The sequence below is a fragment of the Lachancea thermotolerans genome (assembly GCF_000142805.1).
Source record: "Lachancea thermotolerans CBS 6340 chromosome B complete sequence".
NCBI classification, from domain to species: Eukaryota; Fungi; Ascomycota; class Saccharomycetes; order Saccharomycetales; family Saccharomycetaceae; genus Lachancea; species Lachancea thermotolerans.
Genome location: NC_013078.1, coordinates 758,721 through 776,895, shown reverse-complemented (window position 1 = coordinate 776,895; position 18,175 = coordinate 758,721). Strand labels below are relative to the sequence as shown.

Sequence of the window (18,175 nt, the reverse complement as noted above, 5' to 3'; positions counted from 1 at the left end):
ATTCCTAGATTGGATAATTGGCTCATATTTTAAATTTCTATCTGAAAAGCATAGCTAACAAATAATGTGTGGGGTATTGGGTATTGCACTAGGAGACCAAACAAGCGCGGTGGCTCCAGAGCTGTTTGACGGTTGCTTGTTTCTACAACACAGAGGCCAGGATGCAGCTGGTATTGCAACCTGTGGCCAGAGGGGAAGACTGTATCAATGTAAAGGTAATGGTATGGCCCGTGATGTGTTCACTCAGCAAAGAATGGCTAACTTGGTTGGCTCCATGGGTATTGCGCACTTGCGTTACCCAACTGCCGGGTCTAGTGCCAACTCTGAGGCTCAGCCGTTCTATGTCAACAGTCCTTACGGTATCCTTTTGGGACACAACGGTAATCTTGTTAACACGCTTTCTCTCAGAAGATACATGGATGAAGACGTGCACAGACACATTAACACTGATAGTGACTCCGAACTTCTTCTGAACATTCTTGCCGCAGAACTTGAGAAGCACAACAAGTACCGTGTTAACAATGATGATATTTTCCATGCTCTTGAAGGCGTTTACCGCTTGTGCCGCGGCGGCTACGCATGCGTCGGTATGCTTGCCGGATACGCTATGATCGGCTTTAGAGATCCTAATGGGATCAGACCACTGTTATTTGGCGAAAGAACAAGACCAGATGGAACGAAAGACTATATGCTAGCGTCCGAAAGTGTTGTGCTCAAAGCCCATAACTTCAACAACTTCCGCGACTTGGCTCCGGGCGAGGCTGTTATTGTTCCCAAAGACTGCGGCAACACTGCACCAGAGTTCAAACAGGTTGTGCCGATCAATTCCTACAGGCCGGACCTTTTTGAATACGTGTATTTTGCTAGACCTGACAGTGTGCTCGACGGGATTTCCGTCTATCACACTAGACTAGCTATGGGTGTCAAACTGGCGGAAAGCATTAGAAAGGAGATTGACCCCAATGATATTGATGTTGTAGTGTCCGTGCCCGACACTGCACGTACTTGCGCATTACAGTGCGCTAACACCCTACAAATCCCTTATCGTGAGGGGTTCGTGAAGAACAGATACGTTGGTAGAACCTTTATTATGCCAAACCAGAAGGAGCGTGTTTCTTCAGTCAGAAGAAAGCTCAACGCTATGGATTCCGAATTTAAAGGAAAGAGGGTTTTGGTTGTCGATGACTCCATTGTCAGAGGTACCACTTCAAAAGAAATCATCAGCATGGCTAAAGAGGCTGGTGCTTCGAAAGTGTATTTTGCGTCAGCTGCTCCAGCTATTCGTTATAACCACATATATGGCATTGATTTAGCCGATACGAAACAACTGGTGGCTTTCGATAAATCTACGGAAGAGGTCAGCCAAGAGCTTGGGTGCGATAGAGTTTTCTACCAATCTCTTGAAGACCTAGTCGACTGCTGCAAGACCGACAAGATTTCAAAGTTCGAGGTGGGGGTTTTCACCGGAAACTACGTCACTGGAGTTGAGGATGGCTACCTCCAAGAGCTCGAAAAAGTGCGTGCTTTGAACGCTGCTAAGCAAAACTTTGCCAAAGCTGATTCAGACATAGGCTTATATAACAGTGCGGACTTCTGAGCGTTTCAAATACAGCTCATACTACTTCAAATAGATAATATAGACAAAAAAATGGTGCATGCGATTTTATCTCTTTACTTTGTCATCTTGACGTTAGCCAATAAACAGATGCCTCTCGTACAAGAGAAACTTCGGGTTAAGAGGCTCAAGAAAAATTCTAAGCATGAGAAACTCCATAAAGGGGGCAAAATCCGATGGCCACCAATCTGTGGAACAACCTACTAGAAACCAATGCGGATTTGAGTGCTGGATCAAAAACTGAAACGGCGGTGGTCATTTCGGCAGAGTCGCAGGGTGTACTACAGGATTTTCTTGTACGAGTGTTAGAAGTTCCTGATGCCAACGCAAGCCTTTCCTCTATAGGCTATTACTGCAAAGACTACGGGCTGGACAGTGGCAGACCGAACGACACGGTGCTTCACATATACACACTTGGGTGGCCTGTAACGCCTATGAACTTGGATCTTCTTTCCATATTCGTAAAGCCCGGAGCTCGCAGTATCAAGTGGGTGTTTCTACTGGATTGGCTTGATGGCAACAAAAAGCTCTGGCTACGGAGTCTGCAAGAGGGCTTCGAACTTGTGAATAAAAAGCTGCAGAGAGATCCTTGCGAGATAGACGATAGCTCGATTGTGTGCATGCAATCTCAATGTTGTAAGAATTTGGAAGTTGCAACAGCAGCTTGGAGTTCCTTGAAAATGGAGTTTATAAACCAGGCGCTGAGATCAGTGGCTTTTCTTAAACACGCCTCTCTTCTTGCGCTCGAAACGTATACAAGCAAGAAAGATATTATAGAGATCGGCAAGGTCGCGACGGGACAGAATACTTCGAAAGCGCCAGAGTATATTCAGCTCAACAAGCTTTTCATACCCAAGAACTCTGATTCTGAGGGCAAAATCAAGACTATGGGCGAGAAATTTCCCGTTCACATGGTTCTCGAGGAATCGTTCATAAGTGGCCAATTCGAACGGCTCATCCCTGGCGAACCAAATTCTGAGCCCATTACAGATCCAGGGTCGCCAAGAAAGGTTGTTCAACTTGAAGAAGTTGATATCCAGAAGGAACTTACAGAGGCATATAACTTGCAAAAGGCTTCTTTGTTGGAGAACAAGACAACCTCACCTGCTTCACAAATCGAGCCACTAAACAATAGTGATCTGGCTGGCCCTTGAGCACGCCTTTATTATGTCACTTACTGCGTAGGTCAAGACGGATCCAGCTCATCGCTGCCCTCCGCGCTCTCTCGTGGAAAGATATCTTCCCATGACAAATTTTTTATACAGATGAAAAGATGTAACTCATCGGCTATGGAATAATAACAAGGAAGCGATAAATTCAACTACCCTGAAGGCATTGCTGACCTACCACAGAAACGGACTGGTTCGGTTATATTACCTATAAAAACTCTCACCCCCGCGTGCTACGAAATTCAAATTGTATCGCCTCTTTATTTCGCGAATTGCGACCACAAACTCTTAGAGAACACTTAAGAGATACCTGCTGTCGACCTTAAGTCAAGAAGACAGGCTCCTTCCTGATACAAACTTTTGTAATGGGATTCAATTTGAGCAAAAGTCAAGAAGCTAACGCTGCTGGAGAAAGCCCCATAAAGGACGGACACATACAAAATGGTCAAGCTGGGGCCCGCAAAATAGGTTCTAAGACGCAAGATGGTAAAGATGAGACGTCTTTTAGGTCTAGTGTTGCGAGACTGAGTATTTGCGAAGACGAGAACACTAAGGCAAAAATCCTAGACAAGCTGCAACGAAAGGACTCTGACGACATTATTGTTAACGAAAAAAATTCTGGCGATCAGAAAGCGGGTTCAAAAAGAAGAAGGAGGCGATCTAGTGGAGTAGCAGGCCCTAGCCTTGGAAACCTGAAAAAAACTCTTGAGGAGCAGCATTCAAGTTCATCACTCAATATCCCTAAAAGGAAGAAAAAATCATCTCAACCGGCGTCTCTATCGATAAGTCAAAAAGCTCTTCAGAAGCGTGTTTCCATCAAGGATCTAAGAGATCTTGTGCTGTATATTTTCCAGGATTCCAATAACGCACCAGGATGGATCCAGGTTGGTAACAGGGCGTCCATGAACAAAATGATAGTTCTGTTCGCCCCTGGGCTTCAAGCCGACGACTTTGAAAAGAATAAGAAGCACGCGTGGGGGGACCAGACTGAAAACCCACGCGCTACCTCCCTTATCTCGCTGGACGATGACGAACTTTTAGACACAATTCAAAGGGTTCCTATATCTGCCCCGGGTTCCAAGTCCACTTTGTACTCAGCGTACAACTCTTTTATAAATGTTGGACTTAGCAAAAAAGAGAAGGAGGAGAAGAAGCAGGCATTAAACCAGAAAGCCATTACTCTCAATGATCTGGTACTGAGGCCTGACCAGCTTCTCGAAAACGAGTACCCGGTTCACGAAGAAACGCCCGGTTTAAGCGAGCAGGAAAAACAAATTCTTTCAAAAACTCATGCAGAGTGCGACGCAGCCTGGAAGAGTACGAAGTCTTTTGAACACGGCGGTTCGCACACATTTGCATTAGATTGCGAGATGTGCATGTCTAAAGACGGGTTGGTTTTGACCCGAGTCAGTTTGGTCGATTTTGACTGCAACCTTGTCTATGATAGCCTTGTCAAGCCTGATGTGCCAATCGTGGATTATCTGACAAGATACAGCGGCATCACCGAGGAAAAGCTAGAGAACGTCACAGTGACACTCGAAGATGTTCAAAACCAATTGCTGAAACTTGTGAGCGCGGACGACATTTTAATAGGTCATTCATTACAGTCAGACTTGAATGTCTTAAAATTGAGACATCCGAAAATAATCGACACAGCTGTTATCTTTGAGCATAAAGCTGGGCCTCCTTTCAGACCTGCCCTAAAGTATTTAGCTTCCGAATATTTGAGCCAAACGATCCAAAATAGCGAAGGTCTTGGCCATGATTCTTTCGAGGACGCTCGCGCGTGCATGGAGCTTACAAAACTCAAAATAGTTAATGGGCTTGCTTTTGGGGTTGGTGTAAACACAGAGAATCTTTTTCAGAGACTTGCACGAGCTGGCGTCAGAAGCCTGTGCTTGAATGATTACGCTCCCAAATACACCGAACTAACTTCAAGTCGAAATGCGTCTGAGGTCAACTTGAGATGTGCAAACGACGAAGAGATATTCGATAACATAAGGAGCAGTTTGAAGGAGTACGACCTTTTTGTCGGAAGATTGAGGGAGCTAGAATTTGCTCGCGAGTATGCCGAGTCACCTAAAGGTGTTACCAAAGAAGATTTTACCGCAGCAAGGGAGAGATTCGTACAAAGGCTAAAAGGACTATATCACGCAAGCCCCCCATCCACTGTTATTCTTGTATGCTCTGGGACGGGAGATACGCGAGATTGGGCTAACATAATGAGAGAGCTTAACAAATTGAACAAGGACGAAAAGTTTGAAGAGCGGAAAAAGAGGGAGTCCGAGATTCAGGCTGCTGTATATAAGGCGAGGGACGCTATCGGGCTATTAATGACCAAAAAAGCAGAATAGGTACATCACAAGGAATAATCGAAAGTAGCCGAGAATATAAGCTAATAGAACTAATGGCGATAAAGAAAATCGCAACATTCGTTAATATATTGATACAACTATCTACTGTAAGTCTAAATCACCGTCTGCATCCTTTTTTTCAGACTCAGGCTTCTGCTCGCCGTTCGCATCAAGGCTTGCAGTGGGGTCTACTCTTCCATCAGGGCCTTCGTGATTGGCTTGAGCAGGTTTAGTGTCGTTCTTTGTTGTTGCATCCGACGCCGAGAAGCCTATCATTGTCTCTTGGCCTCCAACCGCACCCCTAATGTCATCTGCAGTCAGCCCGTCAGCAGCTGCCTGTCCATTAACCACTGGAGCGCTCCCTGGCTGGAGAGTCTTGGGCTGTTTAGTTCTGTCGTACTGCTCAAGGTCTATGATTTCTTCAACTTCGGCCTCAAGCTGTTTCCACGCCGGTTTTTCGCTTGGAAGCCAAGTCTTGTACTTGAAACTAAACTTCTCTTCGGAATCATTCTCTCCGCTGGACTTTTCATTACTCTGGGCTTGTTTAGGCTTTACTGGTGTATACCAATCAAATTTCCAATATTTTGGATTGCTGTTGGAGAATGTGTGTGTGCTTGCATTGTTTGCCCTCGATATCAGCGCACTAGCCTCCATGCCTAACCTGTGGTCTTTAAAAACAGCACGGCACTCACAGTCTATTATACTTTAAGGCCTTGAAACCATTGGTATTCAAAGACTACCTTCATTTCATGATGCTGTCACGTGACTTTGGACATTCAGTTTATGGAGAAAAGAGAACATCACTCGAACTGGAGTTAACCCAAACCAGTCAAAGAGCGTGAGTGCCACTTGACTGTGCGCTTATTTTGCAAGCCAGACCTGATATGTCTAGCCGGAAGCAAACAAAAAAGCAGCTGCCGGGCAAGGGTGATCTCACAAATGAGGACGACGCCTACGATGCCGTTTTCAGCGGTGAATTTGGGTCTATGGAAATCGGCAATTACATAGGCCCAAGTGAGGGCCAAACGGAGCACTTGCCTGATGCAATTGATTTTGAAGATGAAGACGAGTTAGCTGAGGAGGAGCTACCCGAAGAGACCCAACCGAGTATGCGAAACATGACACAAGAGGACGACGATTATCTCAATATGATGAGTAACGGAGCGATCCTTGGCGAGCAAGCGGATGGTTACAGTGATAGGAACAACACTTTGTTCATGGGTGTAGATGGGCATGAGGCGACGTTTCCTGAAGAGCATCACCCTTTTGGAGAATTCGCGGATGAGAACCAAATCGCTCTTGAAGAGCAGCGCAAGCTTTTAGAAAAAGAGAGGGTCGCGCGGGAAGAAAAAGAGCTGTTGAACTACTACTTTCCTAAGTTCCAAAAAGGTAAAGTCCTTAGCTTGATGAGCATTGTTCCGAAGCAGATAAGCAAGTACCAGTGGCAAAGAGATTTGTACCTGACAAACAGACATATAAAACCAATGCTACCTCTCAAGCTACGAGTTGAAGTTCAGCCAGATTCTAGAAGGCTATTCAAGTCAAAAAGCAAAAGCTGGCAGTTTATGTCTGAGCTTTATAAGAAGAAAAAACCGGGTCTTGTGACGGTTCCACTCGAAGATATGTTTGCAGACGGAAAGCAGTCTACACAAAGGCGAAAAATGGACGGTTCTATTCCTAGTGAACTAATGATGATTGCTGATGAATGGGATTACAAAAAGATAATTGGCGATTCTGACGATGAGCAAGAATCTCAGAGCGGTAAAAGCACTCGCTCAGTTGCGGTATCTTCGGAGACACCAACAATTCAACAGGATTGGAACTGGGATGAAGAAAACTTAGTTGAAGGGAAAGTTGACCAAATCAAAGTGTGCCTGGACATGAACGACGAAAGGCTGCTTTTTGTGAAGGATAAACATCAAGAACATCAAGAGAGCAAAGCCAAGCCAGCTTTACTTCCGTTCAACGAGAAGAGCTTGCTTCAGAAATTCAATATTTCAAATGACGACAAGTACAAAATTTTGAAAGAGAACTATCAGACCAAAATTCGTTCCACTATTTCTAACCTCAGTATTGAACACTCACAGCCAGCCTTCAGATTACAGTCTCCTTTTTTTAAAGTTGTACCGCCCAAGGGATATATTAGACACTTTCATAGGCCACACTTTGGAGGTCAGGTTCGGCCGGGTACAAACATTGTGTTTAGCAAAGTCAAGACAAGAAAGAGAAAAAGAGATAAAGGAAAAGACGTGCGTGAGCTATTTGCAAGAAGCCCAGACCTAACCTTAGGCGACAGTGCGCCAATATTTTTAATGGAATATTCTGAAGAATCTCCAGTTGCGCTATCTAAGTTCGGCATGGGTAACAAGCTAATAAATTACTACCGTAAGACAGATGAAAAAGATCTGTCAAGACCTAAGCTCCCAGTTGGGGAGACGCACGTGCTCGGCGTTCAGGATAAGTCCCCTTTTTGGAACTTCGGGTTTGTTGAACCAGGTAATGTTGTACCGACATTATACAATAACATGATCAGAGCTCCTGTTTTCAAGCACGAAGTTTCTGGGACTGATTTTCTCCTTATCAAAAGCACTGGTAATGGAATGGGCAATCGCTTTTATTTGAGAAACATCAATCATCTGTTTACGGTTGGCCAAACCTTTCCTGTCGTCGAAGTTCCTGGCCCTAACTCTAGAAGGGTTACCTCAATGGGCAAGAACAGACTGCGAATGATTGTTTATCGTATTTTAAACAAATCAGCCGAGCACAGGCTTCTTGTGAAACAAGTTGCTAGGCACTTTCCTGATCAGAACGACATGCAAAACCGTCAAAGATTGAAAGAATTCATGAAATATCAAAGGGATGGTGATGATCATGGGTTTTGGAAGCTTAAAGAATCTGAAATTCTCCCTGACAATGAGAATGTCAAGAAAATGATAACACCAGAAGATGTTTCATTGACGGAATCAATGTATCAAGGACAACAGTTTCAAGAAGATAACGAATTTTTCAACTGCGATGAAAAGCTAATAAAGTTGGAGGAAAATTTGATACCTTGGGCAGCGACCAAGAACTTTTTGAATGCGACACAAATGCGTGCAATGGTTCAAATTCATGGGGCTGGTGATCCGACAGGGTGCGGAGAAGGCTTCTCGTTTCTAAAAACATCAATGAAAGGTGGTTTCACGCGGTCTGGAGATGATTCAGGGCAGCCACAGATAAGCGGTGGGCATAGTTATAACGTAGCACAACAACAGAAGGCATACGAAGAGGAAATTAGCAAAACTTGGTATACCCAGGCAAAGAGCTTAAGGATAACAAATCCATTTGAAGAAATGGAAGATCCAGACGTTGTCAACAAAACCAACAAAAAGGTAAAGTCGCACCGTGATGATAATAAGGTGCTTCGAATAATAAGAAAGAAGCGTGACGAGAACGGAATTATCCAGCGTCAAACCATCATAATTAAAGATCCTCGAGTGATCCAAGGGTATCTTAGAGCTTATAAAAAAAAAAGAGAGGAGGCGGAAGCAAATTTGGGTCTTGAGGAGCTAATGAACGATAACATTGACCTCGTCAGTGGAGGTAACACTGAAGAAAAACAGCTAAAACAAAAGAAGCTCTTAGAGGAGCAGTTAGCTAAATTACAGAAGTCCCAAGAAAGAAGACAAGCCAGAAAGCTGGCCAAAGAAAAGACGAAGGACGGCAAAGTTACTAAGGCGAGAAACACAAATAGAAGATGTGCTACGTGCGGCATGGTGGGGCACATTCGTACTAACAAGACCTGTCCGATGTATAACGGAGGAACAGGCGCCGCAATAGCCAATCCTCCAACGCCTGGCCCAGCACCAGGTTCAGAAAACTCAGTGGAGAACGCAGAAAACGCAGAAGCGTGAATCAAGCTTCACTAAATAAAATGTGTTATTTAAGCAAAGGTATAACGATGAGTGGTTTATATATGCAAAACGGGGGCGTCCTCACAAACCTCTCTAATGTCCCGAGAATCTGAGTCGTAACTAGCGTATGCTACATACCCAGGTGCGCCCTTCTTGTCATGAATAGGATAGTGGACAGAGGGGACTTCCAGGTCTTCCTTAATACAGAAAGAGATACCCTCTTTCTGTAGATCGAAGCCCCTAGTTATTTTCTTCATAATTGTCTTCAACTCACCACGCTTGTCACAGCTAGGCCCGCCAACCGCGTAAAGCCTTGAGAGCGACGAGCCCTGCTCCCATGGCTCTTCCACTAGTGTGCAATGGAACCATTCATAATTTATCCTAGTGGAGTATTTGAAATACTCGACGGCGGCTATGAGAGCCAGTCCCGCGCAGACATATTGGAACAGTTTGTAGATTTGAGGGGTTCTTTGTGCCATTATTCCTTCGACGTACTAGGGATGCCCAAGTTGATCGGATGATGAAGTGGTTTCTTGATTTTAACCATTCACCGTTGAAGGTGAGGAGTTGGTACTTGGCACAAGTTTGAGCCAACAAGCCTCCAACAATTACTTTCAACAAGTATCACTGAAACTACAGGGGAATGCTTTTACAAGTTTGCACATAGTTTTATAAAATATCTAGGCTGAGCCCCGATTGGGCTGTTTTATTTTGTTTGATAGCGCCCTTCAGCAGATGTTGGTCAACAACAGCGCAGAGGGCTTCAAGACGTCGTCTGATTTAAAAGGCACCTTTACTCAAAAGAGTAGCGGCCCTGAATCCAGTCGTTAACCATTGCAAGAGAGTTCTCAGGCTGGTCGTATGGAACCATGTGACCACCGCCATAGACTCTTAAGAAAGTGAAGTGTTCATAGTTCTTGACTTTACCAGCGGTGTCTCCTGTGGTGCTCGAAATCCAGTCCTTAACAGGCGCGTCTTGGAACTCGTCTCCGTATTTCCAAGGCAAAACGTTCGACCAGGCCTGGTTACCAAGCCAGTTGCAAATAAAGTCTTTGTCGCCTGCATAAATAAGGACTGGCAATCCCTGGTTCAAAAGGTCTGTCACGGCCTTGTGGTATGGCTTCATCCAGTCACCTGCAAACAAAAAGTTTCTGTTGATATCGAAGTTGCATGACTCAAACTTGTCAACCTCAGCGCCAACCGCCTCCTTTACGACGTCAAGGTTGAGGTACTCGTCCATGTAAGACATTTCGGCGTAACACAACTCGCCCTCGCACTCTTTGCGGATGTCATAAACATTTTTCCCTGTCTTCTGGTAAGGTCCCATCTGCGCGTTGTTACAGTAGATTGATGCAGGAACGCAGGTCCAAACAGATTGAGAGTCGTAGCAGGCCTCGATCAAAGACAGACAACGGGGCAAGGTGTCGAGCATCCCTTCACATTCTTCAGGCTCAAGCACGGATGGTTCGCCACCTTCACCACAGGCCATTGGTTCATAGTATTGATACTGGGTGAGTTCGTCTGTGAGACCGTTTCCGATCAAAACAGAAGTCAGATTGAAGGATCTCTCCTCCTCTGGGTGCGATAGGATCTCAGAAGCGAAAACAGGAATGTAGTGGCCTGCATAGGATTCGCCCGCGATGTGGAAGTCTTGGCCAGAGGCGTATTCTGGGAATTGCTTGAAGAACAGTTGCAAAAAGGCGTAGACGTCCTTGCCCGCAGCAACAGTGTTAGACACACCGCTCGAGCCGGAGTAAGAGTACCCCACGTTGACAGGTTGGTCAAGGAAAATGACAGACGCATTCGAGTTCCAAGAGTATGGGTTGTAGATGGGCTTGATTTCGGGGCCAATGTGAGAGGGTCCAAGTTCAAAGAACTGGCCAGTCAAAGAAGAGCAGCCGGGTCCACCGTTCAGCCACAGGATGACAGGGTCATTTTTTGGGTCATTTCTACTCTCGAAAAACCAGTAGAAGAAGTGCTTGTCTTCCTCCTCAACGTCAAGGTAACCTGTGTACTGCTTGACGCCAGGGTCGACTCCCAATACCTGGGGGTCTTTGATCTTGTTGACACGCAGTTTGTGCGAGGGGTTCTCCTGCACAACAAAATCCCACTGGCTATCAGGACGACGGTTAGTCTTGAACTTGGGCTTGGTCACGAACTCGAGCTGCGAAGTCTCTTTGGGAAACAGCATACCCATCTCGCCCCACACGCTTTTAAGGCTCTTAGGCAGCGAGTCTAGGACGTCCTCTGACGATAGTCCTAGCGCATCGATGGCTTTATCGAGCAGGGTGTTCGCCTGGAACACGTTTTGAACCGAGGCAGCCTGTGCGGAGGCTGCTAAAGCGCCCGCAAGAAGGGTCGAAGTCTTCATCTTTTTAGATGTTTAAGCGAAAAGCGGTTTGCCGCGGTCTTGAGTTTCTGAGCTTGACACAAGCGCTTCCGCGAATAATAGGGTGCTAGTAGAAAAGAAGATCGTAGTTGGGCGCTGAAAGAAAGGTTTCAGTCGCAATAGGTTGTCTTCTTGGTCCGCTGGCGTCCCTTGTGGATAGAACTTTCGAGGATTAAGGATGATCGCTAAGGGGCGAAACTTATATACTTTATCTTCTGCCCCTTGAAGGCAGCAAGGTGCGGAGCGGTACCGATGAAGCCGGGTAATAATCAGCTCGCTTTTTTATTTGTTTACACCTCCTGGGAGAATCGAACAGCAGTTGAGAGCAGAGTTCGAATGTAAGGATGTTGAGGTATGGGTGGATGGGCTCAAACGCATGTACGGATGCAAGACCCACAAAGGTATGGGTTGTGGTGCGACTTGGGTGCACGGGTGAAGGCGCGCTAACAGGATCATCAGGTGATCGCTATTTTCAAGTTCGGGTAAACTATCACCTCGTAGAGCACATAGAGCGAGCTCCGCTCAGGGCGGGCCGCAGAGCACAGCTTGAGCCGAAACTTCAACGCACTACGTTGGCACCGAAAACCGTCCAACAGCTCTGGAGCGCAGCTTCTGAAAACGTCCGGCGGTCAGTTGTGAGCCATTCCTTGTTTTGGTATACGGGAACACGCCTCAGTTGCAAATTTCTTGCAACCGTCATTGGAGGACACCGCGGTTGAAGGTCATCTGGAGGCAATGAGCAGAGAAGAGTCAAACACGCCTCTTGAAACACCGGCTAGCGGCCCCGAGCTGTAACTTCGGTAAAACTTGCTTGCGTAATCCTCAACATCACGTTCAACGAAGAAAGGACCGATGCTGTAACTTTTTCGATACCATAACATATCCGTAGCGTCCTAGGATCATGAACAGACATAAACCCACTCTCTCCTCCTCTACCAGCAGTGCACGAGGCTCCCTACTGTTACAAAGACCACAATGCGCCAGCCTCCAGAGGTTCTCCCCTCATCCATCCCAGTCCCAGAGGCAGTCCTGCGCTCCTCGTCGTACGTGTGGTACTACTGTCAACGCGCAGCGCACGCCATCCCTGGCATGCGCTACGTGGTGTCGTACGTACGGAAGTCGCACCAGGACGATCCCTACCGCACGCTTTTTGAGCTCTTTCTCATAATATATGGTATCATCTACTTCTTCAGGAAACCCCGCAAGCAGGGCGAGCAGGCTGCCCCCAAGCTTTCGGAGCGCGAGGTTGAGGCTCTTCTCGACGAGTGGGAACCCGAACCTATCGCGCAGCAAAACATAAAACTCGAGTGGCGCGCCAAGTCCACGCCCGTACTTATGGGTAACAGCAGCGCGCCTACTCGTGTGAACTTGACGCGCGACGAGGGCCGCGAGTCCTACTCTGACGTGCTCAACTGCGCGTCCACTAGTTTCCTACAAATTTCTAGCGACCCCGAGTTTGTAAAGGCCGCCAAAGACACTATCCACCAGTACGGTGTCGGCGCATGTGGGCCAGCCGGTTTTTATGGTAACCAGGATGTGCACTCGGAACTGGAGTACAACTTGGCGCGCTTTTTCGGCACCGAAAGAGCTGTTCTCTACGGCCAAGACTTCTGCATCGCAGCTTCCGTAATCCCAGCCTTTACCAAGCGTGGTGACGTGATTGTCGCTGATGACCGCGTCAATGTCGCCCTCCAGAATGCTCTACAACTGAGTCGGTCTACTGTTTACTACTACAACCATAACGATATGGAGGCCCTTGAGGAGCTCCTTGAGCAGCTGCAAGAGCGCGAGCTCAATGAAAAACTGCCATCGCTTCCCAGAAAGTTCATCGTTACCGAGGGCCTTTTCCAGAATTTGGGCGACATACCCGACTTGCCTCGGCTCGTGGAACTAAAGCGGAAGTACAAATACAGATTGTTGGTTGATGAGACTTTCTCGCTAGGCGTTTTGGGCGCCAACGGCCGCGGTATCGCTGAGTATTACAACATGAAGCGCGATGCCTCCGTCGACATTACAATTGGCTCGCTGGCGGTGGCTTTAGGGTCTTCAGGTGGTTTCGTGCTTGGCGACAACGTCATGTCCATGCACCAGCGCATTGGCTCGCACGCTTACACATTTTCCGCAGCACTACCAGCCTTCGCCGTGACCACGGCGTCCAGAGTCCTGGATCATCTAGAGCACGACAATTCCGCAGTACAGAAGCTGCGCTCCCTGTCACAGCTCATGCACCAGCTCTTCATCGATGACAGTGAACTTTCTCCCTACATCGAAGTCACGTCCTCCAAGGAATCTAGCATTTTGCATTTCAGACTCACGGATGAGTACCGTTCGCGCGTGTTCCACACCACTGAAGAATCGCTATTCCAAGAACTATCGGCTATGCACGCTAAAAACTTGAGTGAGAAGTACATTGAAGGGTGCGAGCGCGAAGAGAAGCTCTTGCAACGCATTGTTGATATGGCCTTAAAGGAGCACAAAGTGTTGCTTACTCGCAACACCTTCGTGTTGAAGCACGAGACCCTACCCGTGACTCCTAGCCTTAAGCTCTGCTGCAGCGCCAAGATGACTGAAGACGAATTGCGCAGTGCGTGCGAAAGCGTTAAGAGCGCCGTCCTCGCCTGCACCTCAGAATAGTTTGATAAATTGCATGTAGACTTAATCTAGACTAGTTATGCTTCTGGAACGAGCCAAGGGTGCGCCGCCTATTTATCTATACACCCAGTCATAGTGTCCATTGAATACTTGCGCGAGTCAGAGATCATCGAAGTGCACTCGAATTCGACTCTGAATAGGTTTCCATTGTTGAAGAACACGATGAATGACACTACGACGAGGAACATGGGCACCGCGTCGAAGACGTAGATGAACCATTCGTGCTCCATGATGTACCCGTTGAACCCCTGGGCGAACTCGACAAGCCGCACAATAGAACGCGCGAGAATCAGTAAGCTGCTAACAAAGAGGTTGATGTTTAGCACCTTCCAATGGCGTGAAATACGGTAAGCCACGGGTGACATACGCCTTGCGCACATGAGAAAACGCACTTCTGTGGCCACGAAAAACCCGAACACAAAGACCTGAATAGCCAGTCCACCAATGACGATGTTGGATCCAAGCTGGTGGTTGTCAGAGGCGCCCAGAATGCCTCCGCCGGCGCCCTGAAGCACGAAACTGAGTATATCACCCATTACGAAAATAGTAGTGTTGAAGCGCGCGGGCACTATTGACAGTTGCGTCGCACGCAACAATGTTAGCAGTCGGCCAAAGTTCATGTATATGGTTGCGGCCATGAGTGCGGGCGCGACCAGCAGCATGACTGCTTGCGCCACATAGGGGCCAATTGAGTACAAGTCATTTCGTGACGCAATGCGTGCGGCGTATCCCCCAATTTCCACGGCGATCCCAACCATCAGTGGCACGAACTTTCCGATGAGTCGCGCGTTCGAGCAGGGCTGCACCGCTGCTGGTGCGGCGAGCCCGAGACCGCCATCATCATGTGACTCAACATCCTCCGTCTGGTCGCGCGATACGGATCCGTCCGCCATAATCTGCCGCTCCATAGACGTGCGCTGCTTGGAGTACTGCCACAACTGCACGCTCAAAACAACCAGTGAAATGCCGAACAGCACTGCGAATACGGCTGCACCCCCCACAGTCGGTGTGTACGTATAATACGGCCTCTGTAAGTAGTGTACTATGGTGCCGTTTGCTGCCGTGTATGACGATGGCTTTAGCGACACCGTCGCTGCGAACATCACTTTTTCCTTAACTGTCGCTGACATTTGTGTTTATCAAAGCTTTGTTTATCAAACGAGTATAATTTTTTCTGAGCAATGCTGCGCCGCGCTGCGTGGATCTGTAGAACTACGATTGAGATACCCTGCGTGTGTTCTAGCGCTTTTTAATCGTTGGTCAGGTCTTCGCAGCTTTTCAGGAGAAGGGGCGCTGGACTTGCGGAAACGAGATTAGATTGACTTGAGTCTTAGTGCTGATATCATACAAAGGACCCTTTCTTCCGCGCACAGCTTGCACTTTATAGCAGAATACTGTAGCATTGGCGATGGCAGGCACCAGGCTATTTTTGGAGCCGCACGCGGTATCGCGCTTCAATGTAAGCGAAAAACGGCCGCAGTGCGGCCGATAACCGCGCTAAACGCGTGCTGCACGTCGTGGAGAGGCTGCTGGTGCGCTCTAGCGAACTGTTACGGCCTTGCGACGTAAAGCGCGCATGCGGCTTAGCTCAAAGGTCCGCGGGGGCCTCACTGTTGCCTGCGTAATCGCACAGCACGGACGCCAGGTCCGGCAGTCTGCTGAAGTCCAACAGCGCCTCGAGCTCCAGTAGCTGAGCATCAAACGCGGTGGACTGATACACGTGACCGCGATCTGTAGGACCGTCGTCCACGTCAGCCGCGGCGGCGGTGCCCATTGCGCTACCACCGCGGTTGGCATCGGCGTGCTGGTCGACGCTATCTGTGCGTGTGAAGCTGCTTCCAGCGCTGCGCGCTGTTTCTGCGACGGCGGGGTCGCCGCTATCCAAGTGGCGCAGAATCGCGCCATGGTATGCAGAAACGTCCTTGCAGCTTAACACCGGTCGCCAGATACGCGAAGTTACAGTAAGCAGCTCGGCAACAGTCGCGCGCACTTCAGGCACTGTTATGGCTGGTAGGACTTCGGCAAGCGCGCTGCTCAATGTATCGGCACCGGAGGGGCTGTGTCGTGCATTGTGGATCTGCAAGCAGATCCGCGCTAGTACCAGTAGGATAGAGCTCGGGTAGCGCAGCTCTGTATGTGCGCCTTCATCACCCTCGCTTTTGTGCGTGACCGAAAACCTTGTGAGCTGGTGGGCAAAGCTGCAGATCAAGGCGAGCAACGCTGGATCGACGGCATTGGGTTCGCCGTGGATGAAGTGGTCCACAGCCACTAGGAAAGCGACTGTTGAGGCAAGCTTGTCGGCAAGAAATTGGCGCAGAGTTTTGCAGTGCGCGACGTCGACGAGTAGGGCACGCGCGGAATCGAGCGTTTGGTTGCGGCAGCGCGCTAGGGACTTGGCCGCCGGCAGCGGACGCGCCGTCGCCACGGCTTCACGCACGCGGCGAATTAGGTTTTCGACGGCAAGTAAAAGACACAGGGAAACACAGGCAAGGTGCGGCAGCACTGGCTGATAAATGGGGTGTGCGGTAAGCGCCTCGCGGTAGGGGCCGATCTGCGCGTCCAAGCGCGCCTGGAACCGCAGTATGCCATCAACTTCCACGTTCAGCTCTTCGATCAGGTCCGAAGCAGCGACGCCGACGTCAGAATGCAATTTGTAGTGTGTGAAACGTCGCGCGTGAAGCACGTTCGTAAACATATAGGAAGTGTGCCTTCCCGCAGCTAGGTACGCGGCGAGCATGACGGCTTCAAGATCCGTTCCGCTCTTGGGAATGTTTTCCAAGATTGTAGTGTGGTCCATAGAGTCGTCTATCCCCAATGCCATGACCTCGCGGGGAAACAAGCATGTAACGTGCGCATCGTTGACCTTAGGTGCGCGGCCACTGTAACACGAGAGTAGACGGTCCCACCAGTACGCACGCCACCACAGCTTGCGGCGGCGGTTTGCGGTGTGCTCGTCGACGCTAACATAGTATTCCCAGCGGTCGAGTCCCAGGTCTATGAGCATACGCACTGCAATCGCTGCAATCTTGCACAGGCGGTCAGAGGTTTCGAGCGCAGTCTTGCACTCGAGGAAAGACAAGAGCGCGTCCGCATATTCTATGCTGAGAAATTCGGACAGCGTGCTACGTGTCAAAAGCTCCGCGCACGCTGTGGTGATCAGTTGGTCCATGCCAACAAATTGCACAAAGCTATGCAGGTTTCCGTCGCCAAACGGCAAATCGCCGTTGATGCGATAGTGCTTCTCGAGCACACGCACGAGTTCGCAACATGCCTGCGTTGCGTTCGTGAGATCTACCTTTTCGCGGGCCTCGGGCGACGGCCATAGCTCCGCAGGAATTTGTGACACAAGCAGTCGCAGCGGCGTTGTGCCTCGAGCCGGCGCACTTGAAAACTGGTTGAGGTTCGTGGATAGCGGCATCGACCAGAACGCAGCGCTGGTCAGATAGAACGTGTTTGCCGCGTCAAATGACTTCAAGAATAGATAAAACGTCTCACGCGCAGCCTCGTTATCCGCATATGACAGCAGCTTGTGCATCACGCTCGAGACACCTTTGACTGAAAGAGACATAATGGGCGAGTATAGCTCGTACGTGGTCCCTGACGCGCTTTTAAGGTTCGAGATCGACGGCTGATATCTTCTGAAGAGTGAGTGGTTCCGGTACGTGATCTCGTACTCCAAACTCTTCTCGCCTCGGTACGCGGTAACCCACTTCGCATTAATCCCAGTGTCGAGCAGCGACTTGAGATGCTCGATCTTGGCGGACATTTCGCTCAGTACCGCACACGACTCGCTGTTGTTGTGCAAAAGCTCATCGAGACTCTCAAGAGACTTTTCCATGCGTCCTATCATTCTGGTCACGTCTCGAGGATGGTTAAAGCAGTGTTCTTGTTGTGGCTGTGCCTCGCTGACCGCGTAGGTACAGGCACAGTTGTAGTTCCGGCAGTTGGCGCATGGCGACTGCCCACTGCACTTCACCTTGCGTCTTCGACAGTTCAAGCATGCTCGTGCGGCTCTTTCGGCTGGCTTCTTGGTGTCTTTACTCACTTTCATTAGCGAGGAAAAGCGTGAGATGGTAACGCGGAAGAGAAGGCTGTGACTGATA

General features: G+C 48.7%; 10 protein-coding genes across 10 annotated transcripts; 5 read left to right on the top strand and 5 right to left on the bottom strand.

The window, feature by feature from the left end:
* Positions 1–64: 64 nt before the first annotated feature.
* On the top strand, positions 65–1,597 carry ADE4 (amidophosphoribosyltransferase; the record flags this gene model as incomplete). The annotated part of the gene is made up of 1 exon (XM_002552152.1): positions 65–1,597. One exon carries the CDS (start codon positions 65–67, stop codon positions 1,595–1,597), a length of 1,533 nt encoding a protein of 510 aa, XP_002552198.1.
* A 194-nt stretch (positions 1,598–1,791) lies between these two features.
* DYN3 (dynein light intermediate chain) lies at positions 1,792–2,769 on the top strand (the record flags this gene model as incomplete). Its single annotated transcript, XM_002552151.1, has 1 exon — positions 1,792–2,769. One exon carries the CDS (start codon positions 1,792–1,794, stop codon positions 2,767–2,769), a length of 978 nt encoding a protein of 325 aa, XP_002552197.1.
* A 380-nt stretch (positions 2,770–3,149) lies between these two features.
* On the top strand, positions 3,150–5,138 carry RNH70 (Rnh70p; the record flags this gene model as incomplete). The annotated part of the gene is made up of 1 exon (XM_002552150.1): positions 3,150–5,138. The coding sequence occupies one exon, from the start codon at positions 3,150–3,152 to the stop codon at positions 5,136–5,138; it is 1,989 nt and encodes a 662-aa protein (XP_002552196.1).
* A 102-nt stretch (positions 5,139–5,240) lies between these two features.
* On the bottom strand, positions 5,241–5,792 carry RTT102 (Rtt102p; the record flags this gene model as incomplete). Its single annotated transcript, XM_002552149.1, has 1 exon — positions 5,241–5,792. The coding sequence occupies one exon, from the start codon at positions 5,790–5,792 to the stop codon at positions 5,241–5,243; it is 552 nt and encodes a 183-aa protein (XP_002552195.1).
* A 230-nt stretch (positions 5,793–6,022) lies between these two features.
* Positions 6,023–9,031, top strand: TAF1 (histone acetyltransferase; the record flags this gene model as incomplete). The annotated part of the gene is made up of 1 exon (XM_002552148.1): positions 6,023–9,031. The coding sequence occupies one exon, from the start codon at positions 6,023–6,025 to the stop codon at positions 9,029–9,031; it is 3,009 nt and encodes a 1,002-aa protein (XP_002552194.1).
* Positions 9,032–9,087: 56 nt separating this feature from the next.
* Positions 9,088–9,510, bottom strand: LIP1 (sphingosine N-acyltransferase subunit LIP1; the record flags this gene model as incomplete). Its single annotated transcript, XM_002552147.1, has 1 exon — positions 9,088–9,510. One exon carries the CDS (start codon positions 9,508–9,510, stop codon positions 9,088–9,090), a length of 423 nt encoding a protein of 140 aa, XP_002552193.1.
* A 314-nt stretch (positions 9,511–9,824) lies between these two features.
* Positions 9,825–11,402, bottom strand: PRC1 (carboxypeptidase C PRC1; the record flags this gene model as incomplete). Its single annotated transcript, XM_002552146.1, has 1 exon — positions 9,825–11,402. One exon carries the CDS (start codon positions 11,400–11,402, stop codon positions 9,825–9,827), a length of 1,578 nt encoding a protein of 525 aa, XP_002552192.1.
* Positions 11,403–12,395: 993 nt separating this feature from the next.
* LCB1 (serine C-palmitoyltransferase LCB1) lies at positions 12,396–14,054 on the top strand (the record flags this gene model as incomplete). The annotated part of the gene is made up of 1 exon (XM_002552145.1): positions 12,396–14,054. One exon carries the CDS (start codon positions 12,396–12,398, stop codon positions 14,052–14,054), a length of 1,659 nt encoding a protein of 552 aa, XP_002552191.1.
* Positions 14,055–14,122: 68 nt separating this feature from the next.
* Positions 14,123–15,202, bottom strand: KLTH0B09284g (RTA1 domain-containing protein; the record flags this gene model as incomplete). Its single annotated transcript, XM_002552144.1, has 1 exon — positions 14,123–15,202. The coding sequence occupies one exon, from the start codon at positions 15,200–15,202 to the stop codon at positions 14,123–14,125; it is 1,080 nt and encodes a 359-aa protein (XP_002552190.1).
* Positions 15,203–15,660: 458 nt separating this feature from the next.
* Positions 15,661–18,123, bottom strand: KLTH0B09262g (Zn(II)2Cys6 transcription factor; the record flags this gene model as incomplete). Its single annotated transcript, XM_002552143.1, has 1 exon — positions 15,661–18,123. The coding sequence occupies one exon, from the start codon at positions 18,121–18,123 to the stop codon at positions 15,661–15,663; it is 2,463 nt and encodes an 820-aa protein (XP_002552189.1).
* Between the last annotated feature and the right edge of the window lie 52 nt (positions 18,124–18,175).